General features: G+C 30.5%; 10 protein-coding genes across 10 annotated transcripts; 5 read left to right on the top strand and 5 right to left on the bottom strand.

The window, feature by feature from the left end:
- Window positions 1–48: 48 nt before the first annotated feature.
- Window positions 49–1,402, bottom strand: PPL_01383 (uncharacterized protein; the record flags this gene model as incomplete). The annotated part of the gene is made up of 3 exons (XM_020572392.1): window positions 49–894; window positions 922–1,302; window positions 1,394–1,402. The coding sequence occupies 3 exons, from the start codon at window positions 1,400–1,402 to the stop codon at window positions 49–51; spliced, it is 1,236 nt and encodes a 411-aa protein (XP_020437707.1).
- Window positions 1,403–1,960: 558 nt separating this feature from the next.
- On the bottom strand, window positions 1,961–2,292 carry PPL_01382 (uncharacterized protein; the record flags this gene model as incomplete). The annotated part of the gene is made up of 2 exons (XM_020572391.1): window positions 1,961–2,128; window positions 2,218–2,292. 2 exons carry the CDS (start codon window positions 2,290–2,292, stop codon window positions 1,961–1,963), a joined length of 243 nt encoding a protein of 80 aa, XP_020437706.1.
- A 381-nt stretch (window positions 2,293–2,673) lies between these two features.
- On the top strand, window positions 2,674–3,266 carry PPL_01381 (FKBP-type peptidyl-prolyl cis-trans isomerase; the record flags this gene model as incomplete). The annotated part of the gene is made up of 3 exons (XM_020572390.1): window positions 2,674–2,676; window positions 2,795–2,958; window positions 3,131–3,266. 3 exons carry the CDS (start codon window positions 2,674–2,676, stop codon window positions 3,264–3,266), a joined length of 303 nt encoding a protein of 100 aa, XP_020437705.1.
- Window positions 3,267–3,948: 682 nt separating this feature from the next.
- Window positions 3,949–5,919, top strand: PPL_01380 (uncharacterized protein; the record flags this gene model as incomplete). Its single annotated transcript, XM_020572389.1, has 1 exon — window positions 3,949–5,919. One exon carries the CDS (start codon window positions 3,949–3,951, stop codon window positions 5,917–5,919), a length of 1,971 nt encoding a protein of 656 aa, XP_020437704.1.
- A 273-nt stretch (window positions 5,920–6,192) lies between these two features.
- On the bottom strand, window positions 6,193–6,852 carry PPL_01379 (glutathione S-transferase; the record flags this gene model as incomplete). Its single annotated transcript, XM_020572388.1, has 2 exons — window positions 6,193–6,762; window positions 6,829–6,852. 2 exons carry the CDS (start codon window positions 6,850–6,852, stop codon window positions 6,193–6,195), a joined length of 594 nt encoding a protein of 197 aa, XP_020437703.1.
- Window positions 6,853–7,520: 668 nt separating this feature from the next.
- Window positions 7,521–10,163, bottom strand: PPL_01378 (uncharacterized protein; the record flags this gene model as incomplete). The annotated part of the gene is made up of 5 exons (XM_020572387.1): window positions 7,521–7,549; window positions 7,652–8,121; window positions 8,443–8,987; window positions 9,157–9,440; window positions 9,515–10,163. 5 exons carry the CDS (start codon window positions 10,161–10,163, stop codon window positions 7,521–7,523), a joined length of 1,977 nt encoding a protein of 658 aa, XP_020437702.1.
- A 343-nt stretch (window positions 10,164–10,506) lies between these two features.
- Window positions 10,507–12,448, top strand: PPL_01377 (uncharacterized protein; the record flags this gene model as incomplete). Its single annotated transcript, XM_020572386.1, has 5 exons — window positions 10,507–10,526; window positions 10,987–11,014; window positions 11,517–11,546; window positions 12,249–12,294; window positions 12,396–12,448. The coding sequence occupies 5 exons, from the start codon at window positions 10,507–10,509 to the stop codon at window positions 12,446–12,448; spliced, it is 177 nt and encodes a 58-aa protein (XP_020437701.1).
- Window positions 12,449–12,721: 273 nt separating this feature from the next.
- On the top strand, window positions 12,722–14,208 carry PPL_01376 (uncharacterized protein; the record flags this gene model as incomplete). The annotated part of the gene is made up of 3 exons (XM_020572385.1): window positions 12,722–12,836; window positions 12,927–13,312; window positions 14,203–14,208. 3 exons carry the CDS (start codon window positions 12,722–12,724, stop codon window positions 14,206–14,208), a joined length of 507 nt encoding a protein of 168 aa, XP_020437700.1.
- Window positions 14,209–14,464: 256 nt separating this feature from the next.
- tbcA (tubulin folding cofactor A) lies at window positions 14,465–15,102 on the top strand (the record flags this gene model as incomplete). Its single annotated transcript, XM_020572384.1, has 4 exons — window positions 14,465–14,544; window positions 14,653–14,761; window positions 14,845–14,931; window positions 15,007–15,102. 4 exons carry the CDS (start codon window positions 14,465–14,467, stop codon window positions 15,100–15,102), a joined length of 372 nt encoding a protein of 123 aa, XP_020437699.1.
- Window positions 15,103–15,231: 129 nt separating this feature from the next.
- Window positions 15,232–19,048, bottom strand: fsjC (rRNA methyltransferase; the record flags this gene model as incomplete). The annotated part of the gene is made up of 6 exons (XM_020572383.1): window positions 15,232–16,376; window positions 16,459–16,705; window positions 16,785–17,514; window positions 17,601–17,765; window positions 17,885–18,064; window positions 19,023–19,048. 6 exons carry the CDS (start codon window positions 19,046–19,048, stop codon window positions 15,232–15,234), a joined length of 2,493 nt encoding a protein of 830 aa, XP_020437698.1.
- Between the last annotated feature and the right edge of the window lie 174 nt (window positions 19,049–19,222).

Below are 19,222 nucleotides of genomic sequence, written 5' to 3'. Positions count from 1 at the left end.
AATATAATTTTATTAAAAAAAACAAATTTTTATTTAGTATTATTGGTTTTATGGCATTTTTTCTTCGAGTTTACAATAAACTTCGTTATTCACTGTTTTTGTTGAGATAGCATATTTACCATACTCAAATTCTACTGTCACAGTGTTAAAAAGTGAGTTGATTTTAAAGCTAATTGATTCAACCACAAATCTTGCAGCAACTCCTGATTTATAGGTATCTCTGAACCACCAGTCGTTGGTAATCAATTTTGGATACTTGAAGCTTCTCTCTCCATTTGGGTCAAGTAGAGTGCATTTGTAGTGATGTATAATAACTGACATTTTGGTATCATTCGACGAGTAAGATTCGTTTTCAATTACATATTGAAAATTTATTTCATGTAATTGATTCATCAAGTGATCATTGAAAATACCAGGTGAGATAGATCCAACACAGTATGGTCTGACATTCTTTACGGATGATTCCATGAGTCGATCTTTAATGAAGAATTCCATGTTATGCAAAACTTCTTTTAATTTTGCAACAGCTATTGTTTTCATTAATAAAGTGGAATCGACATTGTGGAATGTAAGGTCTTCTTTATTGAAAAGAGCATGGTTTTTGTTGAAAATATAGCTTGGTGTGGAGAGGAGCATGACTTTAGTTTCCTCATGATGATTGGAGTTGTTTAAATAATTGAATGGTAATTTAACACTATGACCATCCTGACATATGTTGGCAGATAGACGCTTGAGTTTTTGATTTTCATTCTCACGTAGAAAGCATTTCGGTTCTTGAGCAAATGAGAGTTGATGAAACACTCTTATTTCAATCGGAAGCAATCTGCTTTCAAAATCCAATAGAGGTTCTTGTGTGGAGGAGATCGCTCTCGAAATTTGATCGGAATTGATTTGCTTATCAAAAGAAATAGACGGAATTACTTGAGGTGAATGAGAAAGTTGTGAAATGAATTGCACAGGAGATGTTTCAAAGCCATCTTTAGTCACACCAGTGATTGTCTTGTTTGAGCTAAATTGGACTTTTCCATCTGGCACTATTCCTTTTCTACCTCTTCCCCTGGTAGGATATGGTTCAGTCGCTACTGGGGAAGTTGGTACACCTGTAGTCATAGCGTTTGGATGAGCTTCGGAATGCGTTGTACTAACGGTTCGTGGATTTGACTCAACTGGTGTAGGTGGATTTAACTCGGTCGTTGTTGGCTCTCGATCACTTGATCCTGGACTGAGTCTTCTATTCGTATATTTTTTGGCATAACTGTTCTCACTTACATGATTGTTTGATAAAGTAAAAGATCTATTTCCCTAAAATAAAAAAAAAATAAAAAAAATTGTATTTATTAATAAATTACAATTCAATGAACGTGATTCGAATAAATATTAATTATTAATTTACCTTTGTCATCTTTTTGTTATAAATATAAGTATTTTTGAATAAACTTAAAAGTTGAGAATATTAGTACTAATATTACTTTTTTATTTCATCGCAATCAAGATTGATTTAATTTCCAATAAAAGATTTTAGTTTAGTTTGGTTGTTCTAAGAGTTAATTAATAATACCAGAGAAACTAGAATTGGTGTGAGTAGCTCTTCAATAATTTTCTAGATTTAGTAGAGTGACTTTGGAATTCAAAAGAAGGTGTCTTTAAAGATCAAATCAAATCTCTTCTTGTGTGGAGCTAGGCGAATAGATACATCTCCATTGAACTGTGGATATCTCCATAATTCTCAAATATAATTTTGTTTAAAAGATTACGTTCATCAGGTATTGCTTTTCAGAATCATTGTTGTCTACCAAATTAATACCTAAGAATTTGGTTGAATAGAGAAGATACAAATTATAAAGAAAAAGGTATGTTTATTAATTTTTATAATAATTTTAGAATAAGTAATATATATTTGTATAAAATAGTGTACTTATTTAAATCTCTGATCCCAACTCCATCCTACATCACTCTTTGTTCATTGTTCCGATTGTAATTGTTGTTGTAGTTTCAATTGTATCTCTTTTTCCTTTTCTACATTATTATTACTTGATTGTGCATCAACAATGGTTGATGACGATGAAACTGGTTGTAGATTAGATGTTGATGTTGATGTCGATAATGATGGTGTTGTGTTTGTTGTTGACTGTGGATTAATTAGATTTTAAAACTAATGAAAGTACTACTGCCACTCCAAGATGATATCGATCTACTTAATAAACTCTCAAAAACTACTTTCTTTCTATCTTCGACTGTTGCTTCTTCTTCTTGTTGTTGTTGAATATCTGCAAACAAAAACAACATCAACATCACATAATAATAATAATAATTCATCATCAACGTCACTAAATGTTAACAATTCACTTTCAAGTCATACAATTGGTGGTATATCTAATACGGTATCTACTTTGTCATTGAAAAGAGGTAGAGAATCAAAAACGATTTAAAAGCTAATATCTATATTTATAATATCTAAATTATGTAATTTAATAATACTAATTTATTTTGAAATTTTTCACCCAATATATTTTTTGATCATAGAACACAATATATATTCATTAAAACTGTATTCAGAATGTAGTTAATAGATTAAATCATAATATCTATTGTTTTAAAAAAAAAAAAAACAAACACTGGTGTTTTTAATTTTCATGATCGCGATCATTATTTTATTTTATTTACAAAAATAAAATGGTATTATAAAATGTTATCAAAGAAAAGTTGTAAAAATAATATCTTATTAACAAACAATGAATTGTTGTGCTGTTGGTATGATATGATATTGAATCAATCTCTATCTATTTACTTATAGGGTGTAGAGAAAGTAATCATTGTCGAAGGAGATGAAGACTATGATTGTCCCACTACAGGTTCAATAGTAAACGTTCACTATACATTGATGTTGGAGAACGGTCAAGTAGTTGAATCATCACTAAACTCAAAACGACCGTTTCAATTCACTGTAGGTGAAGGAAGGTATGTGTTAAATTGTTATCTATTAGCAATTTTATATAATACTAACCAATATATAACCAAACAACAAAAGAGTAATTAAAGGTTGGGAAGAAGCTATTTTAACTATGCGACCAGGTGAAAAAGCAATGTTGACAATCACACCAGGTAATTAATTAACTTCATTTCTTTTCAGTTATCAACCTACTCAAAAACAATATATACTTATATTCTCAATTATTGTAGATTATGGATATGGTAACAAAAGAGTTGGCTCTATTCCAGCGAATTCTATTTTGAAATTTGAAATTGAACTTATCGATTTTATATAGATAGGGATGTAATATTAGAAATATCATGTTAAGAGTAGTAACCAATAAACATGATATTGTTGATGATGATGATGGTATCAGTTTTTAAAACGAATTTGTTTTTGTATAGTGCAAGATTCAGTTCTATTTCGATGGATCTATAAATCATATGCTTGTTCTATTGGGAATTCCACTGACAATTGAACTACGACCCTTGGTAATTGCTCGCATTGTATGACTGTTTAGAATCGGATGTGTTCTCATGAAGCCATGGATGGATGATACTTTACAATATTGTGGTACTACTTGGCGATATTTGTAAATATCTAAAATCAAAACACCATATATTCTATAATCATCTGCATCTCTCCTCCTTACTGAGATGAAGTATTAGTAATTTTAAATATTTTTTATTGTTATCATAGATTTTTGTAATTCAAACTTCAACTAAAAAAAAATGATTCAAAAATTAAAGAAACTTTAAAAACAAATTGATTAGGTGAAAGTCAAAATTTTGCAACTTTTATAACGGAAAATCTAAAAATTATTCCTAATTTGGAAGAATCAATCGAAAAAAAATAAAATAAAAACGTCTTTCTTTTTACTATTAGTTCTTTTATTTTATACATTATATAAACTATTTAAACGAATTCTATTCTATTCATTTATTAAATTCAAAACTTATACTAGATGTTATAAAAAAATGGAATATATAAATAAACAACAACTTTTAAAATTAATAATAAATAATAAAATTACAAGAAATATTATTTTTAATTTTGTTAAATCAATACATAGAGAGAATTTAAATAAAAAAGAAACAAAACTATATAATTGGAACAAACTCTTGGAAGACCCTTTATTAATGGTGGAATATAAATATTTTAAATATTTAAATGACAATAGATTAGAAATTTTACCAAGACCTACAAAACAACAAATTCAATCTATTGCAGAATCATTGGTTAGATTAGATAGATTCGAAATTCTAAAGTCAATAATTCTTCAACTTTCATCAATTCATTCTGATATAATAGTAAAAGAACAACATATCGATTTCAACAGGATACTAACTGTGGCATGTGAATTTGGAAGATATCAAATAGCTGTTTATTTGGTTAATCATTTTAGATTAAAAGAATACATCGAAGCAATACTGAGAATTCCAAAGTCTGGAAATGTTAGACTTTTGAAATGGATGGTTAAGAGATTGGTTAGTAAGGAGAAATTCATTTGGATGGCACCGAGAATGTTGGAGATGGCTGTTAAATTTGGAAATTTTGAAATGGTAGTGTACCTGTCGAAATATACCAAAGCCAAGTCAACCAGCTCACTTCACTATGCAATTCTTCATAATCACTACAATGTAATTCAATGGTTGGTTGCTCATGGTGAACCGATTTGGGGATATGACATAGCAGACTTGGTTCGACATAAACAATTCGATGTTCTACAATCGGTGCTTGCACGTCTACCACCATCATTCTTTAAGAAGGAGAATCATCGATATGATGAAATAGTTGGTTGTGGTGATTTGGATATAGTAAAGACACTTCATAGTATGGGAGTGGAATTTACTTCGAAATCAATGTACCATGCAATTAAGAGTGGGAATCTAGAACTTGTTAAATGGCTGATTTCCAATGTTAGAATACTCTACCTGACCAATGTAATGGATGAAGCAGCTCGAAATGGAAAGTTTTCAATTTTACAATGGTTTCACTTTAATGTTAATGAAGGATGCTCATTCAAAGCTATTGACTATGCAGCTAAAATCGGAAGATTGGATATAATAGAGTGGTTAAATGAGAAAAGGGGTGAAGGATGTTCAATTAATGCTATGGATTTTGCAGCGGAAAACAATCACTTGGAAGTAGTGAAGTGGCTGAATGAGAAGAGAAGTGAAGGATGTTCAACAAAAGCTATGGATCAAGCTCTTATCGGTGGTCATTTGGAAATGTGTGAATGGTTGATGGAGAACCGAACAGAGGGATACAGCGATATGGCAATTAGGGTTCTTTCTTATTTCAATAATTTAACGATGTTGAAATGGTTAGTTGAAAGAAAGAAAGATGAAGTAGATCCCATTCATTTCTTTAACGTTGGTATCGAGATGGCAATTAGAAATAGTAGTTTGGATATAGTGAGATATCTATTGGATTTGGTGCCATCGGAAAGAGTAATTGGAAAACTAGAAGAGATCAGTTTCAAAGTAGTTAAATATGGTAGCATAGACATGGTTACCTTCTTTTTCAGAGATAGATGCATTAGAGTCGAAAAAGATGATATTATTGAATGTATTTTACTTAAAGATGTAAAGAAATTTAAAATACTACTTGATTATTATCAATTTAATGATTGGTCACCGATGGATATGGTATCGCAATTGGTTGTATTGGGCAACGTCGAAATGCTATCATATCTATTTTGCAAACACAAAGAACTTAGAGACTACAGTAAACTTACACTTAGATTAGCAATGAAAGAGAATCATTATAATATAATAGCATGGCTACTAGAGATACCATCACCGAACATTGTCTACACAGATTCGAAAGAGGAAGATCAAATCTACAACAACAAGTTCTACTTTAAGGAATATATTGAAAATCCAACGAAAACCATCTATCAACTAAAACTAAAAGCATTTAAAAATAACCAATTGATAATTTAAATAAAAACCAAAACAAAACAGGCTCATGCTTGTAACCATAAATCGAATAAAATAAAAAAAACCACTAAGATCACATTAACCCCACCAATTTTTTGGGAGCCAGTTTTGTTTTGTAATAAAATCTTTTGTGTTGATTCAGAACTAGTGATAATTATATACTTTTAGAATTCTCTCCAATGCGATAAACATTTTAGAATAAAACAAGTATCTATTTTATAATATAAAGTTTATTTTCATTATTATTAATAATAAAAAAAAGCAAACTATGATAATTTAAAATTTAATATCTTTTGGTCTTGATTCCAAGTATGGTTTCAATTGTGGAGATTCAGCCAACTTCTTGTGAAGTGCAAGACACTTTGGTGATTGTGTGAAGAGTTTATCATTCTTGGCCCATAGTAAATAATCGACACTATTGAAAACAGCCAAATCAGCCCATGATATCTTGTTTCCAAAGAGATGACCGTTGGAGTTGATCTTTGATTCCCATGCTTTGATGAGTCTTGGTGCAACAACATCGTCAAAGTTCTTTTTTTGCTCGGGACCACCCATAAATGCTTTGATGAATGAATCTAACATGTCGGCAACCGACAATACATAACTGAAAATCTCTGCATTCTCCTCTTCGTTGGCACCGAGTAATGAGTACTTTCTTGCAATATAACTCTCGATCGCCATCGATTGAGTAATACTGAGAGATCCATCTTGGTACCATGGAAGTTGTCCAAAGGTTAATTTCGAACGAATTTCATCGGTTAATGGTCCAATTCTGTCTTCAGTGTATTTTACACCTGCATAATTTAATAAGATTCTAATTTCTTCACCACGACCTCTGGCATCAAACTAATATTAAAAAAAAGTACAAATTAATTATATATTTTTGTGCAAAACATTGTATTTTGTACTTACATAATGGAAAATAGGTTGAGACATTTTTTAATTTAATTAGTTTATTTTTAAAATAGGAATGAATTGATTTATATATTTGATTTAATATTTATTTGATTTAATATTTATTTGTTGATTTTAGGAATAATTGAAATTTCATTATTTATATTGTTTGCATATATGCAAATTTCATTTAATTCTTAAAAAAAATTCCATGTTCTTAAAAGATGACCACAACACACACCTGATCGAAAATGTGTAATTTTAAAAAAAAAAAAGCTATGACAACACATTTTTTGTTTATAATAAACATGACTTTTATGGATGTAATTATCTTTGCTTTATTGCATTTATTAATGATAGGTACTTTAAAATGAAAAAGATACTTTCTAGAATGAGTGTTCTTTATTACATCAGAATAGAATATTTTCACTTATAGATATATGTCAATGCTATTTTTATTATTATTATTATTATAAGCTTTCCTATCTATTTGCAAACATTGTGACTTACACTTAAATTAGTAATGAAAGAGAATCATTTTAATATATATTAAATATGGTTATTAGAGATACCATCTTCCAACATTGTATTCACAGATTCGAAGAGGATCAAATCTAATTATTGTTGTAGTAGAAAGTTAAGAATTAGTTCTACTGTAAGGAATATATTGATAATCCAATGAAAGCCATCAATCAACTAAAAATAAATAATCATGTGCAAGCGACTTTGAAACCTCTCTCTTTATTTAAAAGATTGTCAAATAATTATGAATGAAAAAAAAAAAAAAGTAGTTTTGTTTATGTTTAAAGTTTTATTGACAATCTCTATCCACCTAGATTACCAGTACTTGTATTGGCACCAGCACTACTAGTTGACTTTGAAAGTTGTGGGTAATTTAAGATATTCTTCTTTCCTTTGTGCTGAGTGGGAGAAGTTGAAACTGAACATGATGATGAATTTGATGAAGACGACAAGTCATCGTGTGATCTGTTGTTGCTATTATTATTGTTATTGTTACTATTATTACTATTGCGTAATGTATATGGATTATTATTACTAATATTACTATTATTACAAGTGTTGTTAATTGATAATTCTTGTTTAGAGTTATCATTGAATCTATGAAGTTCGATATCATTTTTACTATTGTTATTGTTGTTGTTGTTATCGGTATCGATATCAATCTCATCTGGATTTGTTGTTTTGTTGTTAGAGTCGTCGGTAGTGATGACAACCTGTTGCAGTTGTGCATCCTTTAGAATGGCATGCGCATGATTCTGCACAAGATAACGAAGTCTCTGATTCTTTTCTCTCAAGAGAGAGAAACAAGCAATGATCGCTGCGAAAATGATGAAAAACAGTGTGTAGTTGGTGTTCAAGCTACCGTATTCAACGATGGCAATCGGCAGAATTGCAAAACTAACTGGGAGCAATACGATGAGATAGAGGAAGAACATTTGAGATGTTCCTAGTGTCAAGACACGCATTACACCTCCGAGATAGTAGAGTGTTCCCTCCCAGGTGTTGACCTCTTTGAACATCAGACACTGCACGGCAACCTGCACGCAAAACACAACGAGCGCACACAGATCTGCGCGATGTGGATCACGACGACGAATGATAGAGATATACATTAGACCGAGAGTGCTCGGTACGATAACAAGGAATCTGAGGAGTAAGAACATCAAGAGCATTCCGGGGTTGTGATAACGGATGTCTTGAATCACATAGTAGACCGAGGTAGCCAGTGTCGACACGACAACACCGACCTCGACAATCGACTCGGACGAGTAGAACTTGAGGAAACCTTGCTCCATCTCTTTGTCACGGAAGCGTTGAGTGAAACGATTACTGATACGATCGTAGTATCGCTCGAATATAAAGTAGGTCTTGTGTGCGGGTAGCGCTGGATTGGCTTGAACGATCTCGGCAAACAGAGCTTTGTTGGCAATCTCATTGAGACGTGTTCCAAATCCAACAGCGATATGGTAGAGCAGATAGCTACCTCCCTGAGAGACAATGATATTGGTGACGGTATCGTACTTTTGTACCAAACGGATCGTCACCAAACAAGCGATTCCAATGAATCCAGTGATTGAAGATCTCCAAAACTTGGCAGTCGGTACCGAGAAATTGATCCATAAAAATATTTGATAAGATGGCTCGTAAGGAGGAAACTAAAGGATAATTATTGTAAAAAAAAAGTAATAATAGAATATAAACAAATAAATTATTAGTTTTAATAAGATTGTTCATAAAAACAAATAAACATGGAAAACTTTAAATTGAAAATTCTAAAAATGGGAATGATAATTATAATAATAATAATGATTTTTAATTACTTACCCAATCTTCCCACCAAATTCTTGTTATGTTATTCGTTAATAATAGAATTTGAAGATATACAACTTCGACTCGACTGGTTGTCTTTGGAAAAACAATGACTGCAAATGCACAAATCAATGTAACAACCAATTCAGTGGAAATTCCAACGTCTCTCTTGAAAACATAGTTTCCAAACTTTAGATATGTGAAAAGCGATAGAAATATCTGCATTAGTATAGCCACGCTAATTAATACTCTAACTTTCTTTTTACATATAATATTAAAATATCTTTCAAATTGTCCTTCTAAAAAAAAATAAAATTAAATATTAATATTTAAAAATAAACATTTTTTTTTTAAAAGTATTAAATTAACTTACCAGTTAATAAATTATCTAAAACTGGATCATTTCTATGAAGGAAGTGCGGGGGTAGGTTTTGTTCCTGTAATAGTTTTTGTGTTTTTTTTGCAGCTGTTTTAGTAGAGGGTTTAATATCGGTTGACCAACCAATTTTTGGTAACCCAAAACACGATCTTACATCTTTATTTCTGTGCAGAAATATTAATGTAAATGGATTAATACGATCTCTGATTGACTTCGGAAACTTTGGAATCATCTTATCGGCGTAACGAGACATCATCTTGCTATTCTTTATGAAATTTGGAAGTGGAATCTGATATCTCTTTTCTTCATCGCTTTCATTTAATTGCTTATCTTTGTTACTATTTAATTCATTATTATTTCTACTATTCTTAAGACTATTGTTATTACTATTGTCCAAACTTTTATCCAAACTTTTACCAAGATTTATATTACCATTTAGATCATCGCCATTCACATTACTATTATTTAATTCATTGACGCCAATATCATAATCATCATTTACCACTACGAAAGTTGGCTTTTGGTCAATAATAATAACCTCATTTGATCTATTGTAATAAGCAATCTTCTCTTCTCCACTCATACTGATAAAAGTATTATTGTTATTATCATTATCATTATTGTTATTACTATTAATGTCCATCTTCACTATTTACTGAATGAATGTAAAATTATTTTGAAATTACTTCTAAACCGATTTAGATGTTGACTTGTGAATTAATTATATTACATTCAATCAATCAATCTTGAGGATGAATATGAATTGGTGTATTGTACTAGTTATTAATTAATAATATAAATATAGAAAAAACACAAACTACTTATAATGTGGTTAGCTATGGTGATTAGACTTGTGATCATGAAATAAAAATGTGGGTAGCCTACCTACAATTGATTATTTAGAAACGACTTGCTATTTTAGTACTGGTTTTAATTTTTTAAATGTGTTTTGTTTTTACACTAAAGGTGTTTGTTGACTGAGTTGAATGATTCGTGGTGTATCAGTGTACTTTTCTAAAATTGCCGTGGTGGTGCTTGGTGTGTGGGTGTGAATGAGAAACACAATTCAATTCAACTATGATCCAATCATTAATCAAAAACTATTTAATTATGATGAGCTGAAGGTTTGTTAAAAAAACTTATAAATAATATTATTATTTTATAATAAATAATTATTGTTGGTTTACAATTGATTTCGATTTTACTAAAAGTGAATGAGACCTTCTTCTGTCTGAATGTTGTGATTGTAAAAAAAAACAAACAAAACAAACAAAACAATTGTCAATTCCTCATCTCTTGTGTCACACAAACATCAACCAACCAGTAATAACCATTTGACATCAAATACGAGGAGACCTGATCATTGAACCACAACACAAATTCAAAGTATAGTGTGAAGGATCAGATGTTTTTATTTTTGTTTTTGTTTTTTGTTTTTTTCCTTTTTTTATTTTTATAATTAAAAGATTCTCAATAGTAAATCATAGATGCATGGTAGGAGTATTAAGAGCAAAGTTAAATAAAAACAAGCGAATGTAGACTTAGTTGAATTTTTTAAACACTGTTGTCACTGAGAGGGGGTACCTATTAATTATGTGAATTCAACGATTTGATAAGAATGAAAATCAATCAACAAGAAAATCTGGTTGATGATCAGAATTTTTATAGTTTTTTCAGATCCTACCGTTTGGTTGGGATTTCAACGATTTAAATTAAAAAATGAACAAAATAGTTATTTTTATAGAAATCAAGTCACCAACAATAAAATTTCAGTTTTTTAGATTGCTTCACAAGTACGTGGGTCAATTTATTTCGAAATTTGACCATACAACAAAATCATGATTGTGGAGATTTTTTTTTTTTTTCTTTTAAAAAAAAAAATTCCTTTTTGTGTTTGTTGATCTTTTTTTGTTAATAATACTTTCACTCTTTAAAGAGACACACAAAAACACGAAACAGAAATAAAAATAATCTTTTTTACATATTTATATAATAGGTTATAGTTGTCAAAGAGTTTGAAATGGATGTACATAACCTGACAATTGATTACCAAACTATTACAATAACCCTTTAATAGATTTAGTAGATACTTTTTTTCTGTTTGATTTTTTTTTGATTTATTTTTTTTTTTTTTTTTGGTAATTTTCTTTTTGGAATTGTTGTGTGTTTGTTGGTTTGAAATATCTTTTTTACAACATTGAGAGAAATGGGCAATGGTGGATACGTTATTGAATCAATTACATTGTTGTTTGTTGCTTATTTTTTGTTTAAAAATTCGATTCTACTAAAGATCTTTAATGATGGTTGTTTTTGTTTAATAACTTCCCAATAATAAATTAAAGACAAGACCTTTAATATAATAAAATAAATTTACAATGAAAAGAGAAAAAAAAAATCATTAAATTAAAAATAAATAAAGATATCTGTCTTGTTTTGTTTGAAAAGAAAATAGAAACAGGAAGGATAACGAAACTTCTCATTAAAATAATATCATCACATCATTTGCTATGGTGACTGGCAGAAATCATTCATAGCAAAAATACCTTGATTTATGCAAAGGTACCAAAGAATATTCAAAAGATTGAAAAATTCTAAAATTACAGATAAAAGATTACCATTGATGGTTCATTTTTTGTATTGTTTTTTTATAATTTTAGATTTTTTTTTGTTTTTTGATAAGAGATAAGGTGGAATTTAAATTGATCTAGACGCTAAAAAAAAAAACTAGTTCCCTGACGATGTGAAAAAATATGGCTGTTGCACATTAAACCCCAGTAATTTTTTTTAGTTTTGGATTTTTCGAAAATGATCATTTTTTTTCGAGACAATGAGTGACTTGACACCAAATTTTTTTTTTTTTTTTTTTTGATGAGAGGTGGTTCAGTGGTAACTAGTAAACAAACACCAGTTCATCAAAAAGCATTTTAAACAACATCATTTATCATTATTTGTACAATTTTCTGTGTTTTTATTCTTTTATCTCTTTTTTCTTTCAATCATTCTTCCTAATCTTTATCTTTCGTTTCTTTTAATTTCTTTTTAATTTTAATAACCCATTAATCTTAATCTTGACTTTAAATCTCCATTATCTTAACTTATTTGTTTACTTTTCCTGCTCCTCTTCTTCCTCTGCTCTTTTTTTCCTTTCCTTTCCTTTCCTTTCCTTTTTTTTTTTTTTTTTGTAAAACAATAAATATCTATATGCATTCAAACTCTCAGTGTTCTGCACTTCGTCTTCAAGTTGAAATATATGGAACTTTTAGATTTTTAACATGCATTAACGATATTAACCTTGAGATTCAATCTCTCTATGAATGTAAGTCAACAATAACTTGAAAATATTTACGACTGTAGTACTAACAGTCAAAAACAACTATTGCAATTCATTCTTTTCATAACAAAACAGATTTAGAAGAAGAATTATTCTCCAACTATGCTGTACATTTTAAGATATTGATTATTAAAGATGGTAATCATATCGCACTACCTGTAAATTCAAAAGTAAAAGACTGCCTAAAGAACATGGATCAAGTCTATCTCTTTGTAAGATTCAAAACACAACAAGAAAGAAAACAAACCATTCAAAAACTATTCCAACAACAAAAACAATCAACCAACATTAACAATAACAACAACAACAACAATAACAACTCCAACAATAATAGCATGTATGCTAAAATATTACAACGTCGTATTAGTAATAGTGAAATGCCAACGATAAACTCTGCTTTGGCACCAAACAACACATCACCTCTCCTTGTAAATAGTCGTCAACCATTCTCTTCAACAACTGTATTTTTGTAATAATAGTAAAAACAAACAACAAACAAATAGAATAATAATATATATTTAATATTTAATATTTAGATTTTTTTTTTAAACAACCAATAATAATATAACTTCAGAAACCATGTATCTATAAATACAAGATAATAATGTAAAATAATATAAAATATAACAACAAACAATTCAATCGAATCAAAATAAACTAAAAGAAAGAAAGAGAGACCTAATAGTTTCTACTTTAAATAACATAAAATTTGTATTTCTCTTTATTTGTGTTTGAATGTTTATCTACATATGACCACTACCAGCTGGTTTGACAACATCAGGATTTGGTTGATGCAATGTAGGTCTAACCTCTGGATACCGATGACTTTACCGCTGCCAATAGGTAGAGCTGTGCCAAGTCGTAGTTGTGAACAAACGAAATATTCTGACCCGGGGTTCCAAAAAGCTGAAGAACACCATCCTTTTGATTGGAGTTTGCCAATTGATATAAGAAACGAGAACCACAGCCTTCTCTTCCATAGACAATCGAAGGTTGGATAACACGCCACCAATCTAACGGTATTTCTCCTCAAAAGAATAGAGAAGACCGAACCACCTGTTGACTATCTTTACCTCTAGCACTGTACTCTATGGTTCAAGCAACTACGATCATCTAACTGAGAACTCTCGGTATAATAATTCATTTGTGGAATTCAGTGACAAAGAAAAGTTGGAGGAGAAATACCACATACATCTATCTTTTTTTTTTTATTTACTCTCTTTCTCAAGTAAGAAGACATCTTTCTCTTGATTCCTTACTAATCCATAAAATTTGAATCCATAATTAAACTTCAGTACCAACAGATCCAGTTCCCAAATCTAAACAGAAGACTATTTTTTTTTTATATAAGATCTAATAATGAGAATATTTATAACTTGAATAGTATTATTATATAAGTTTTCATATTCGAAGCATTTGAAAAGTGTATAAAAACTTATATATATATAAAACTTATTCTATTTTAAATTTAATTTCCATATTTGGAAAAGAAATCGTATTATTTTCATTAAATTTACTTTTTTTCATACTAACAAATCTTTTTTTTTTTTTAATATCTCATTGAATTTACCTTATAATAATAATATATTATTGATATTTAAATAAATAAAAAAATGGTATTGGTATCTAAATCAAGTACATTAGCTTCCGATTTAAATAGAAATTTAAAAGTAAAGATAGATTCATTGAAAAGGTATGAAAGTAAACAGAGAAGTTCAATCGAACTATAGAATTATATTACAATGAGATTAGCTCATTCGTTTTTTTTTTAATCATTTAATCACATTTATATATTATATAGATTAGAGAAAGATTACAAATATTATCAAAAGGAATTGGAAGAGCAAAAGAATACAGTACAACAATTTAAGAATGATAGCACAAAAGATGAATATGATGTAAAGAAACAGGTAATTAAATAATAATATAATAAACATACATATATATATATTTAGTTGTTATTAATAATGTATTTCTTAATGAATTCAAATAGGTTGAGATATTAGATGAAAATAAAACAATGATTATAGATACTGTGAAAAGATTAACAGATTCAGTGAATATTTTAACAGATTTTTTGGTATGTTATTAATAACAACAAAAACATTGTATTATTATTATATATTTATATTAATATCGTTTTGTAAAACAACAGGATGATAATCAAGATAAAACTGAAAGTTTAGAACAATATAATGAAGCTTTAGAATTGGTTGAAAGATTGTATTCAGAGTATTTAGATGGAAATTAAAGTAAAGATAATTATTTTGCAATAAAGAATAATAATTGAGAGAGGTTTTATGTAAATATATAAAAAATGTTTTGTTTTATTGTTTTGTTTTGTTAACTATTTTGTTTTGTATTGTTGATTTTATTTATTTTATTTTCTTGTACCTTTCTTCTTGGCTTCAACACGTTTGGTTGCTCTAAGTTCCTTCTTCATTCTCTTATCGACGACCTTGTATTTACTACCGCTACCACCACCGGTCTTGAACTTCTTGGAGATGACAACGAGTTTCTTTTGCTTGGCGTGACCAGCCTTGTTACTGTTTTCATAGAGTTTCTCGATGGCACGTGTCTTCTCACGATTGGACATCTCCTCGTTGTCGACGACAGAGTTGGCCTTGTCTTTCAGCTTCTCGAGACGCTTGGCAGTTCTATACTTCTTTCTGGCCTTGGCTTCGGCGATCTTCTTGATCGGACGTGAGTCGATCTCACGAATCTCACGCTTGATCTCCTCTACCATCTCCTTGGTGAGTGGTGTCTGTGGCTTGTTGTGACGGTCTTCGTCTTGGGTGAACCAATCGGGTAGATCGTCGTCGTTGAACGCATATCTATTGAAAGCGTCGTCAGTCATATCTTGCTTGACCTTCTTTCTCAACATCATCGTTCCCATTGCCAGTGTCTTGATACGTGAGTCTTCGTCCTCAGAGTCGGAGCTCTCATACTCGATATCCTGCTCCATTGGAACCACTTCAAACTGATTGTCTTCACCCTGCTTGGCGTCTTCTTGCTCTTCGTCACTGTCATCCAATTGTCCGGTTGGCGCCGATTGATATTTAGAGGACGACGACGATGATTTGTCTTTCTTACTCTTCTTTGATTCTTTCTTGGTTGTCGATTTCGATTCGGTCGATGTCTTTTGAAGTTTGATTGGTCTGTCCAGTTCGGGATCTTCCTCTGCTGCGGCGGTATCTTCGTCGTCACCAGTGACACCTCTGAAAAGAGATTGGTTGAACCACATTGATGCTGACTTTTCAGAGGTTGCTCTCTTCTTTCCGTCGTAAAGCAAACTACTCTTGTTATCACTCAGCTTCATCTCCATGGTTTCATCGTCTTCAATCTCGAGATCGTCCATTCCCTTACCGCTGTAATCCGATAGCTTATCCTTTGTTACTCTGCTTACATCGACTTCTCCACTCTTTCCTTTGACTCTCTTTAAATACTGTGAATACTGTTCATCCAATTGTTGTTCCATAAACTCTTCATTATCCATTTCAAAATCTTCATCATTTTCATATTCTTCTACAATTAATAAATAAGAAATAATCGTTGTTTTGTTAAAATTAAATTACTTATAAAAAAATAGAATATATTCTATAATTACCTTGATTCATTTCATCTTCAGAATCTACAATTTCATCTGGATCGACATCTGCAGATGCATCGATTTCAAATTGATCATCCTTTCCTTTTTGTAAATCGAAAAGATTGTTATCGTCAATCTGATCGATGGAATCACCTGGAATAGTCATATTCAATTGTAATCTCTGTTGGAGTACTCTCTTCTTTTCATTTTGTTTCTTCTTTTCCTTCTTCTTTCTCTTTTCCAATTTAGATTGATTCTCTTCCAACTGTTGTTTTGTTTTTAATAAACAATAAGTAAATATAATTATTTTTGATATATATATAGATTAAAATAGAAATACTTACCAATTTATCTAAATTCTCATCTAATTCCTCTTGAGTAAGTAAACGATTGGTATCTGGTTGTTCAACTTGAGCTGCTTCTTCCTCTTTCTTTCCTTCTAATGATTCTTTGTATTCCAACATCTCCTTCTTCCACTTGATCAGCACCTTAAAGTCGAATTTACCGAGAACTTTGATATCTTTGAAACACTCTTTGATCTCAGTGGTGGTCGATGGATGGTCAAAGTACATCTTGCTCTCTACGTCGAATTGGAGCGAGTTGACCGATGCCAAAATCTTCAAATGATCGTTACCCTCCACGAAATCCTTGACGGTTGCAGTCTTTGCAATCTCTGTGATACCCTCTTCGTAACCGGAACGATTACGCTTGGTCGTTGTCTTTCCGAGATCGATGTGCTTTGGTGCCTCTTTGATCTCCTTGAAAACGTATTTCGGATCCAACAACTTTGGATCGATGTGCTTTGGTGCCAAGAATCCCTGACAGACAACAAAGATTTCGGCAGAGGCATTACGAGATGCCTGTGGCTTGGTGGAATCGACCTTCTTGAATAACTGGTGGAAAACCCAGAGCAAAGCATTGTAATCTGGTCCTCTGAACACCTTGGTAACGAACCAACCACCAGCAACCAAAAACTCAGTAGCCAATTTCAAAGCGTGCAAAGTCAACTCTGCCTGTTGGTAAGCATCTTGAATCCATGAAGTACCCATATTAGGTGCACCGTCATGCAAACAACTAAAAATAAATAATAATAATTATAAAATAGATTAGATTATTATTATATTATAACATTTAAAAAAAAAAAAAAAAAAAACACATACATATCAACTTTCCATGTTTTTAAAGATTTCTTAATTTCAGTTCTACATTTCTGAGTGGTAATATCCTCTTGCAAACCAATACAGTTCTTAATTGGACGAATTGGGTCGAGATCGACACCGACAATCAAAGATTGTACTGGCATATATTTTGAAGCTACTTGCATCCTATTAATTTAGTATATATAAAAGTAAAGAGTAGTTTGATAGATTATTAGTATTTTTGATTTGTGATTCAACCAACATGACATGTTGTTGAATTTGAGAGTATATTTTGTATTACTTACCAACCACCTGGTGCAGCACAAAGATCTAGACATGCTTTAGCAGAACCTAAAAAGTTATATTTCTTATTGAGTTGAATCAACTTGAAAGCGGCACGGGATCTATAACCCTGTTCCTTAGCCAAATAGTAGAACTTATCAAGACGTCCCTTGGCCAACTTCTTTTTTTTCTGTCCCATTCTTCTTTATAATAAAATATTAATGATCAATAAATTTGTTATTTATAAATAAAATAAGATATATTATTATTATTATATTATTTGTAAATTATATAATTTATGATTTAATAAATAATTAAAATAAAAAAAAAAAAAAAAGAACTCTCGTTTTTAAAAAAAATAAAATAAAAATAAAAAAAATTGATGAAAAAAAAACGAATCAAAATTTTATTTAATTTAATTAATTGTGCGATTTGTTATATTTTTTCACAAATTTGGCTATTATTTACATAAATATATTATTTTTTATTAAATAATAAAATAAGTAATATTACTAACTAATTTTTTGAAGTTCAAGTTCTTTTATTTTTGCAACACCTTGATACTTATAATTGATAGACAGAGTGTTTCTAGGTATTCAGTGGATGTTTTTGGATTATAGAAACTATTGTATTGATTGTATTGAATTGGCTTATTCAATTGCACTGCTCTATGGGATGCGTTCGGTACCGTAGTTTTGCACTGTGTGTTGATGTCGTTATTAGTGAGTCTCTCCAGGTTGATGGCAATTTTAATGACAGTTAGGTCTTTGACCTGCCAGTTGGTAGAATGATAGATAGAGATCGTGATAGTCATCTCGTAGTTTTGACACGAACGTTTCGACTATCCACTTCATGTCATCGATATTGTTACTTTGTATTTCGCAGGAAGTAGCGAATTGAACTGCATGGCAAACCTGATTAATGTGAGATCACCTTGCGTGAGCCTACCAAAGGTATCCTCATTATTACTGGAAATCATATAATGTTTATCTACTGCATCTGCTAGTTCAGAGATGGTGGTAGGTTGCGATCCTTCCAAGGCAAGTTGCTCGTACCATATTCTCATGTCCTCGGGAAACAATGCTTATACCGACTACCTAAGATCTAATCCTTCTCAATGGAAGCTTCAAATAATAATCTTCGGATGCTTCGGTGAAATACTTTAAAAATTCAGATTCGTCATCCATATTTCTTTTGCATTTGTTGTGATCGACAGGAACGAAACGATTATGTATATATATATGATAATGTTATTAATATTGTTATTAACTTTGTCGTCAGTTGTTATGTGATGATCAGTAGTTGTAGTTATTATTAATTAAAGTTACTATTATCGCTATTATTATTATTATCTTGTAGCT

Source organism: Heterostelium album (assembly GCF_000004825.1).
Source record: "Heterostelium album PN500 unplaced genomic scaffold PPL_scaffold2, whole genome shotgun sequence".
In the NCBI taxonomy this organism is placed as follows: Eukaryota; Evosea; class Eumycetozoa; order Acytosteliales; family Acytosteliaceae; genus Heterostelium; species Heterostelium album.
This window is presented reverse-complemented; position numbering and strand designations above follow the sequence as displayed.